At 39.8% G+C, this 10,842-nt stretch overlaps 1 protein-coding gene across 1 annotated transcript; it reads right to left on the bottom strand.

Annotated features, from left to right (window-relative positions):
- Positions 1–1,190: 1,190 nt before the first annotated feature.
- LOC308102132 (butyrophilin subfamily 2 member A2-like) lies at positions 1,191–10,532 on the bottom strand (the record flags this gene model as incomplete). The annotated part of the gene is made up of 7 exons (XM_080451736.1): positions 1,191–1,310; positions 2,283–2,374; positions 2,551–2,826; positions 4,386–4,432; positions 6,164–6,449; positions 6,839–6,920; positions 10,458–10,532. 7 exons carry the CDS (start codon positions 10,530–10,532, stop codon positions 1,191–1,193), a joined length of 978 nt encoding a protein of 325 aa, XP_080307862.1.
- Between the last annotated feature and the right edge of the window lie 310 nt (positions 10,533–10,842).

Raw genomic sequence — 10,842 nt, 5'->3', positions numbered from 1 at the left:
ACAATGAAGTATGTCATACATTGAAAAAAACATACTCTCAAATAAGCATTTCATGTTATCTATAACAATTGCACATGTATTCATTGATACATTCATGTTGTTTGCATTGCACTTTAAATGAAGTCTACATGAAGTGAGCCTCTAACCGGCAACCTTGCGGTTGTCAGGCATATTCTGTAGAGAGAAGCCATCGGACCAACAGACCTGAACTAGTGAAAAAGGAGGTAACAGAGATGATACAGTTTCACGCAAATAGCTGAAAAATCCTGGGTTTAAGTGTTTTTCAAACTGCTCAAAATTGCGGACAATCTAAGGGCGGAGCTTACTGATCAAAGCGATAGATGTGTTCCTCATGAGTCAAGGCACAAGTGTAAGCAAGTTTCACGACTTTCGGCCAAACGAGGCATGACTTTTGCCTGTTTAAAGTTTGCATGTTCAAAAAATTGCTATAGCGCCCCCCTTTGGCCAATTGGAGTGAGATTGGTTTCAGTGATATTTGGAATGACCCTCTACATTACTGCAAAGTTTCAAAGAAATATGAGTCTGCATATGTGTGTTAGGGGCAGATGAATAATTTTCATAAAACTGCAATAGTTAAAACCTCCTCCTGGGATTTTTTAGTAATCTGCACGAAACCTTTTACACATGAACTTAGGACCTTTGCCGACAAAACGTTAGCAGCGGATTTTCCATAAGTGAAAAAATGCAGAAGTTATGAGCCAATGACTGTTTTTCATATAATTCAAAATGGTGGGAGATCTAAAGGTCAGAGGTCAAAAGTCAGAGGGTGAAAGTTGTTCAGCATGAGGAGACGCATATGTGTATCCAAGTTTCATGGCTCTAGGTCAAACAGGGCATGCGTTGTACCTGTTCAAAGTTGCCATTTTCAATTGAGTGCTATAGCGCCACCTTTGGACGAGAGATTGTGAGAATTATTTCTTGATAGTTTTTCATGACCATCTATGGCCATATATGGCCGAGTTTCGTAAAAAGCGACAGAACTTTAGAAAAATAATGCCAATCTTAAAACGGAGCCCATTTGAAAATTCCAATTTTATCCTTCAACTGATACCTCCTAATTATTTCCCTCAAGACCCTCAATGAACCTGCTATCATCAATTTTTTAGGGTCTGACAGGTGTTTAACTAAGGATGGGTCTCCTACCATGTTAATAGGTAGACCCCTCCCCATCAAACCCTCCATGTCCTTCCATCTTGATCTATAACTCGGCTCTGCAGGGTCTTTTCATCTTGTGAGCTGGCCATCATGATTCTGCTCGCTGGCACGATGAGCTCCACTGTGGTTTGGATCTGAAAGGATATTCTCTGTTTAATATTTACATTATGTGTTTCATACGTACATATCGTTGCTGTCGGGCAGACGCATCGCGTTAGTATGCTAGTACTTCAAAACAGTAAGTATTACTATAGAATAGAGTGTTTGTTCAGCAACAGAGGTCTCCCCATCTCTCCAGTTTTTTAATAAACATCAGGATAGAGAACCCATTTATCAGCTTCAATTGTATAATGTTCCAACTACTGTATACTATCACCACTTCCTCACTGTATTTCATAAGTTGATATCTGTGGGAATGAAGGAGTGATTGTAGTGATTGTTGCTATATGCTTCATTGACCAGGGTCCCCCAGGGAACTCCTGTTTCTGAACAAACACTATATAACAATGATTACTATCACAATATAGTCCCCTATACACCACAACTCTTTGCTTAAAATAGCACAAGCATCATGATACTTAATTAGATAATACATTTAAATCAGGGGTCTTCAACAGGGGGTCCGGGACCCCTAGGGGGTCCTCAGAGTTACTACAGGGGGTCCGCCAAATCTTTGTGTGATAGGATTTTTTTTTTTACATTAACCACTTGAACCCTAGCATCCCTTTTCTGAGGAGAACTTAAGCCAAAAATAGCAGTGTCAGCTTGTAGATCGGCTATTTTTGGCAAAGAGTTATAGGTGTAGTGGGGAAAAAGAGCAGAAAACGTTTATCTGAAACACAATTTTATAAAATATAGAGGGGGTCCCTGCTTCATCTCTCTCTCAGCTAGGGGGTCCTTGGCCTGAAAACGTTGAAGACCCCTGATTTAAATTATTTCAAGCAGATTGTTGTGAATCCAAATCAGATAATAAATCTTCTATTATCAGAAATACAAGTAGGCCTATTACTATTCACAGAAATTGATGTAGAAAATTATATATTTTTACTTTGAGTTGACATGTTGTATTTCTCTCTTTTATTATTAGAAACACAGATGGCGATAACCAATATGACCAGGACGATAACCAATATGACCAGGACGATAACCGATATGACCAGGCCATGGTCAGCATGGCAAGTGGTTTCTCCCGCCGGTGCTGAAAAACACCCAGTACAGAACACGAGGAAAACATTTTCAAACAAGATATGAGCTCATTCAGCATGTTCACAAAATAAATCATAGATAGAATGTGAACGTGAATGTGATATTGTGAATGTTTTAAAACTTAAAGGATGGAAGAAGAAAAACTTAAATAATGAAAGGTATTTTTACCCGGTAGAGTTCTCTTCTGTTGCTGAACTCTACAGGTGCATGTGTTGTTGTTGTTGTTCTTCACAGTAACGTTGCTTCTGACTGTATACAGACCATCAGGATCTCTGATCTTCTCTGAGGGTTCAGCAGGAATGACGTTTCCTTCACCATCCAGCCAGGACACCTCAGGTCGTACATACCAGCCTTTAGACTCACACTGCAGAACCATTCCACTGTCATTGTGGTCTAAGACGGAGATCTCACAGGGGACACGTGGAGGCTCTGAGACTGTCTGAACTGAGAATGAGAGAAACATTTTCTTTTTAATTTTAACGATTATTTCCACAGCATTTCTTCTATTTAGAAAATAACAGACATACAATAGGGTTAACACAGAGTAGAATAGAAAAAGGAGTTAACCACTTGAAACCCAGCATGCCATTTCAGGGGGGAACATTCGCCAAACATAGCCGATCTACAAGCTCAAAAAGTCACAACGTGATGTGTTGTTAGCTTGTAGATCCGCTATTTTTGGCAAAGAGATTTGGAGTAGATGAAAAAAGCAGTCCAAGTACAGTTGCAACTCGGGTCAGTTTTACTAAGTATAGAGGGTTTAAATGGTTAACGTACAGTAGAAGCAGAACAGACATACAGTAGGGTTAGCGTACAGTAGTTCCTAAACCAGATTCCTTAAAGGGATTCTAGGTAACTTGAAGCCTAAACTTTTAAAATATTCATATATATATATATATTTTGCATTTTTTCCCCTCTATCAGCCACTATATAATGATGCTGGGGTGTTTTTCTGCATTGAAACACAGTCCTCTTTCTGAAATCCGTATTTTCCCTACTATTTATGTTTTGACATCCGGGTATCCGGGACTGTCCGGGACGTAAATGAAATGAAGTGCATGTGCGTCCGTGCGCATCCGTGTCCGTGTGAACTGTCCTATCAGCGTCCTCGCTCAATGTTCTGTGATTGACAGCGAAGGTTGGAACCGAATGGAACCGAGTGCAGCCGAACGGGCCGCCATTTTTTCTGTCCGGAGTGTCCGCAGTTTTTGGTTTTGGTTTTAAAACTTTTAAAACGCTCTCAAACTTCTTTTTTGAGGCACGGAATTTATCGTTTGGATAGAGTTTAGTTGTTGAACTTCATATATGTGGTCAATTAATCATGACAGAGCCTATTTAAAAATAAAAATTCAGAGAACCGGCAGGGGCGGGCAGTGACACGTATGTATCCAAATAAAGCAACCTATTTTCGGCATAGCCCCTTCAAAAGTGCTGCTGATTGGCTGAAGGGGAACAAACTGCTGATTGGCTGAAGGGGTTGTCAGTCAGCGGTACTAATCCAGCCCAGCTCGTCGGAAAGTCGGAAAGGCGACATGTCGGAAAGCCGACATGTAACCGCTGGGCAGGTCATTACAGACAAAGATTTTCAAAATATTTCAAAAATAGCTTAAAATCTCTATCTACAAACTCACAACGCTCTGTGATGTTATCTACAAGAGTGCGCTTGTAAATAGAGTTATAATATAATATAATCTAGAAAGCGGACTTCCCCGCCCCCCACCCCCCACCTATTCATTTCAATTAAAGTTGCCCACAAGCACCCGGAAGTACCTCTACTTCCTGCATTGGCTCCCATTTTGGAGCCAATAGAGCAGGCGCACTAGCGTTTCAGACAAGCATGCACAGTAGCGTCCCAAATGCGGAAGTCCTGCACCAGATTTAGCCACCAGGCTTCTGAGGCTTCAACCATTCTCCGTGGTTCTGGGGTCTTGTTTAGCGTACAATAGTTCCTAAACCAGAATCATTGATTTGACAGAACCCATTAGACGTTGAAGTTGACTTACCGATGGCAAGCTCTATGAAAGATTCATGCATGTGTGGGACATGGCACCTGTAAGACAAAACAGTTAACCACTTATAACCTGGTGTCTCGTTGTGGGGCTGGGCAGGTCATTACAGGCATAAAGATATTTAAAACATTGCAAAAAATTGTCGATCTACAAACTCACAACGCGCCGTGATGTTATCTATAAACATGAGTTTATAAATCATTAATTTTTACAGATTGTCTGTTCATGTACTCAACATATATAGGCCTTTACACATCGAGGGCGTCACAAATAAGCAATACGAAAAATGCTCCCTACAAAAATACCCGGCAAATATTTCTTATCAAAACTATTAATATAGTGGAAGTTACTTTCATTCATACAGGTTGATGCTGATGTCGTCGTTGTCTATGAAAATCATAGGGAGGTGTTCATTCTCGAGTTCGGCTGTAGTTTTGATTACAGTTTAGAGCAGGGGTTTTCAACAGGTAGTCCGTGGACCACTGGTGGTCCGTGAAGGTATTGCATGTGGTCCCTGACCATGCATTTAGTAATGCAGGAAAGTGAATATTTTTTAAATGTATTTTCTTCAATGGAACAGTGCACTAAATGACCTAGTGACCTACAGTATGATGACTCGTCAATGTTGTCAGTTACTGGGAAGTCAGAGGTCAAGAAATTCCACAGAAAGGGGAGTTAGCATCTCAAGAAGGGGAAGTGTACCAGATTGCCTGATTGAGTCATCATTATTAGGAAATGTTCCCATATAATCACGTGTCTACTCACTCATATGATACAAATCAATATATCATTTATTTACAGTTAACATAAGTTTAATGGAAGGTTGGATAAGGTTCAAGAATGGAATAAGGGTTACCGTGGGATAGGAATAGATCAGTGGTTCTCAACCTTTTTTTTTTACCACTCGTATATTTCAGTTAAATAATGCCTCGGCTTGATATAATTTGTTGCACGTAGTATCATGCAACAAATTAAATCAAGCCCTTAACAGCCATTATTTAATTTCAAGCTTTTCTCCCACACTACGCCTATTAATCCAAAATAATTCTGACATTTGATTATGACATATTTTATTTATGTATTTACATTTTAAAACATTTTCCCATGGACCACCTGCAGGCCTAATTATGCAATGGACCACTAGTAATCCATGGACCATTGGTTGAGAAAAAGTGGGATCCCTGGGATGTATAGACATGGGATGCATAAGTGTTACTAAAGCACTAATCTTAGCCCATATCCCCTCCCAACACAACGGTGGTCCCCAGGTTGATTCTTATTCAGGGTGTTGGTCCCTGGTTCACAATCAGTTGAAAACCCCTGGTTTAGAGGAAGCCTTTCTAACCAATGTGCTAAAATATCAACAGCTGGAGCAGACCGTCTCACAGCTAAGCTACAGCACATCTAAACTACAGATGTAAACTTTTAGTCTTTAGATTTGGTAGTCTGGGGCACGTGAATAAGTTGGCTGTGAGGGGCTTTATGGTGTGCCTCTCCAAAAGGACGGCCAAGTTAACGAGGTACTGCTCAATATCAGCTATTGTAGGAAGCCGTTCAATTTGGAGGAGGCGTTGTTTCCTTTATCCGTGATTGATGTTCTGCTGTGTCTGAGAAGTATGTCAACATGTACTTCATGTAAAAATGTTCTGCTGTTCTGTCTGACTTCACTGGCAGTGTTTATGTCCTTTGTACAAGGTGCTCTTGTACTTTTGTTTATATAGACAATGGACATAAATACAAATTTCTAATGTGTGTATGTTACTGTAAGTTACCGGTATCGTCCTCCGTCCGAAAGCTTCACGTCATTGATCGACAAGGAGGCGTTTCCGTTCTTCAGCTCCCGCAGAAACAACATGGTCCTGTCATGGTAAGACGGGTTCTTCTGCCTGAATTCGTCCCGTCCAGCTCGGTGAAGGTGGACGTACTCGGGCTGCAGATCTGGCCTGGTCCACTCCACCGTCTCCTCTTCGATGTTAGCGGAGGGCTGCAGGCGACAGGGCAGGAGAACGCCTCTACCGACAACCCCAACCACCTTGATGACGGACCCGCCGTCTGGACCTGATTGATATAAAGAGAAGTATTTTATATTAGATTGTATGACAGCTGTACAAAAAGAAAATAGGGCTTAAGTGGTTAATGATAGACGAATTAATGTTGTTGATTATAAAAAAATCTATTCACATTTTTTGTATGTGTGTGTAGAGAGAGAGAGAGAGAGAGAGAGAGAGAGAGAGAGAGAGAGAGAGAGAGAGAGAGAGAGAGAGAGAGAGAGAGAGAGAGAGAGAGAGAGAGAGAGAGAGAGAGAGAGAATATTTGACTAATCTAAAAAGTAATCAATAGAATAATTGCTAAGAAAATAATTAATGGTTGCATTTACACTGTAAATATATCTTAAAGTTACAAATCAGTGACATGTACTTTTCTAATCATCTGTGATTCAATCTTACCTGTGGCTGTGTGGAAGCAATTTAAGCAAATTAGCAGCACCCAAATCATGGTATGTCCACACATGTCACTGTCCCCTCTGCCCTACAATTGAGAAAAAAACAATAATAATACTCATAAATGTTACTCAATAATGTGTGTATCCATGTGTTAGTATGTGAACATATATATCTTTCTAGGACTTAAATCGATCAAAAGAGATTACACTGTGAAATAATAGGCTACAGCTTACGATTACAGTTGAATCTAGAATCACGTGTATTATATTGTGTGTGTGTGTGTGTGTGTGTGTGTGTGTGTGTGTGTGTGTGTGTGTATATATATATATATATATATATATATATATATATATATATGTATATATATATATAGCTTACACAATGTTACACAGACAGACTCCCAACTTTGAGCTTATTTTTTTGTAAAGTCGCTTAAAGGGGAATACCACTAGTTTTCAACATTGAACTATGTCTTTAATACACCTTAGAGCCTTACATACGCACGGTGTACTTTTGGCTGAGGGGGCGGAGCCAAAAGTACACTGTGCTAGTGTGCGTATGTCACTGATCACATGAAAATGAGTCATATTCACATTGAAAATGAGTGGTATTCCCCTTTAAATGTTGGGATTCCTCAAGGAGTGTATGGGGTAAAATTCATAAAGCATATAAATTGCCACATTATAAACAATTATACTCTTCACTTTGGAATAATCCTAAAATATGTATTGGGAAGACAAAGATATATTGGAAAAAATGGTAGACAGCAGGGGTTAATACTATTGGTGATTTATTTGAGAATGGGGATTTTATAACCTATTCAAATTTAAAAGAGAAATATGACCTTGGAAATGATGGTACATTCTGGAAATATTTACAAATGAGACACTGTCTCTGTAGTACATTCGAAGCTGGTGAAAATTCACTTGTTAGATATTTAGAATTGCCACATGAAGGTCATACTGCATCTGTTTTTTATAAAATGTCAAAACAACTGCTGGGTGATATATGTGACGGTCTCAAACTGATTTGGCAGAAGGACTTGGGTATTGATATTGAAGATGATCATTGGAAGAGAATTATAGCAAATGTAGGAAGTGGGATCAGAGAAGCAAGAGGGAAATGTATTCAGTATAAAATAATTCATAGATATTATTTTACACCTACTAGATTACTTAAAATGGGAATAGCAGATAATAACAATACATGTTGGAAATGTAATGAAGAGGTTGGCACATATATGCATATGATATGGGATTGTTGCATGGTATATCCATTTTGGTGTAAAGTTTTAAAATATTTGGAGAAATGGGTAGGATTCACCCTACCCCCACAACCGCGGCTCTGTCTATTAGGTGACAGGGCAGCGGTTCCTGGTATAAATAACAACGAATTCACCATTGTAAAAGTTGGACTTGTTACAGCTGCCAGAATTCTGCTGCGGAGTTGGAAGACCCCTAGAACACCTGGGCTTAAAGAATGGAATGAGGAAATGATTAAGATTACATCATATGAATATATGTTGGGTAGAGTGAATGGAGAAGGAAATATGAAGGAGACATGGGACAGATTTTGGATATATATGAACCTTTTCTGATATTGGGATTGCCAGACTGTGCATTTATTTTGTATTTTGTTTTAATTTTTTGGAATGGCTGTATTGTTTTATGTTGTATGCTGCTTTGTACCACTGGAGTTACATTTTGTACCATATTGAAAAACAAATAAACATTTGAATTACAAAAAAAAAAAATGTTGGGATTCCCAGGTAATTCATAGGAAATAAGTTTAAAAAATTGGGAGAACTATTCCTTTAACTCCAGGATTCAGAGGCAGGCACTATACTGCGCACACGCTAACATATTTGGCAGGCATTTTAAAAAGGAATCTGTCTCTCAGACAAAAACAACACAATGACAAATAACCCATAAACAAACTAATTTGTTTTGCTCTTCGGTGCTTATGAACCACTTAAACAGGTCGACACATGCACAGTTTGTCACTGAAATCATATTTCTTACATTTTAGTTATCATTCTTTCTTTCTTCCGTTAACCGTTCTGCTGGGCAGAGCTGTGTTCCACCTAGCCCTGAAACATGACCATGACAGTCATGGAACCGAAAGTTGCATGACTGAATATTAGTCATATTCACATTGAAAATGAGTGGTATTCCCCTTTAAATGTTGGGATTCCTTGTTGTAGTGTTGTGGAGTTCCTTATTTGTGCTTACTGGGGTTGCCAACCACCTGAAATTTCCTTATTAAAGAGCTGGAGAGACGGGGAGACTCTAGCCTGGTAAATCCCTCCGGGAGGGGGGTTTACCAGGCTAGGGACTAGGGAGACTCCTGTTTCTGAACAAACACTTTATAACAATGAGCTGCCAATCACAATGGTGCTTAAAAAAATGAGTCATATGTGTATCAATATGAATCATACATGAATTATATGTCCTATGATGATTCAGTATATTGTGTTTGTCAATGTGTGTAAACGTGCGATTTACGTGGGATAAATCACATAAGGTCACAAACCGAATGAATATAGAATATTATTCAATATAATATTCAATATGAAATCAAGGCGTCGTGGGGTGTGTAATTTATATGAAATATATTTTTTTTTAATTGGGTGAACTATTTATTTAACTCCACGATTCAGAGGCAGGCACTATACTGCGCACACGCCGCACACACTAACATATTTGGCGGGCATTTTAAAAAGGAATCTGTCTCTCAGACAAAAACAACACAATGACAAATAACCCATAAACTAACTAATTTGTTTTGCTCTTCGGCGCTTATGAACCACTTAAACAGGTCGACACATGCACAGTTTGTCACTGAAATCATATTTCTTACATTTGAGTTTATCATTCTTTCTTTACCATTAACCGTTGTGCTGGGCACTGGGCAGAGCTGTGTTCCGCCTAACCTCGCGTCACCAGTCCGCCTAGCCCTGAAACATGACCATGACAGTCATGGAACCGAAAGTTCCTGGTTTTCGATTTTTGGACATTTACAACTCTCACATGTACATAAACGTTCAGATTTCAATATAAAGTCGTTACCCACGAGCCACGGATGTTACAAGTTGATCCGACCCGCGATAAATACCGTATCTCCCGTATTGTTCAATAAAAAGCATTTTAATCCGATCGCCGGCCATTTTCTATTTTTTTTTGTAATGTATCAGAGTGCAATACACCCCCAACCATTAGTGTCGCATAGTTGAAAGCATAGGAGAAAATTCGGAGAAAATGGCCAGCGATCGGATCAAAATGCTTTTTATTTAACAATACGGGAGATACGGGTACTTCAGTGGCTCGTGGGTAAGCACTTTATATTTGAAATCTGAACGTTTGTGTACATGTGAGTTGTAAATGTAAAGAAATCAAAAACCAGGAACTTTCGGTTCCATGACGCTTGTGACAGCTGTACTCCGTCATGTGAACCATGGCTATGTTCCGCCATCAACAAATAACCCATAAAGTTAAACTAACATTAGTTTTGCTCTTCGGCGCTTATGAACCACTTAAATAGGTCGACACATGCACAGTTTGTCATTGAAATCATATTTCTTCCATTTTAGTTATCATTCTTTCTTTCTTTCTTTCTTTCTTACCGTTAACCGTGTTGGGCAGAGCTGTGTTCCGCCATCAACGCAGAGAGCTGTAGCCTCGGTCCCAGCCTCACTCATCTGCGAAGAGAAGAGCCTGGTTACGACCTAAAGCAGCGAGTAAGTGAACTGCCTTATCCCATATTGTTGAAGCGCAAGGGGGCGGGGGGGGGTGGTGGGGCAGGTGAGGAAAGAGTCAGGCTGACTCTCTCCCCACCTGCCCCCCCCCCCCCCCGCCCCCGCCCCCTTGCGCTTCAACAATATTCAGTGCACTGTAGTCAAGGCAGTGAAGGCACAGTCACAGACTACTGTGTTGTTGACGGACAACGGATGCACGTGATGAGAAACAATAACAATAAAACCTGGCAAAACAATTGCGTGCATTAGATAA

This window comes from Gymnoscopelus braueri (assembly GCF_963280865.1).
Source record: "Gymnoscopelus braueri genome assembly, chromosome: 15".
In the NCBI taxonomy this organism is placed as follows: Eukaryota; Metazoa; Chordata; class Actinopteri; order Myctophiformes; family Myctophidae; genus Gymnoscopelus; species Gymnoscopelus braueri.
This window is presented reverse-complemented; position numbering and strand designations above follow the sequence as displayed.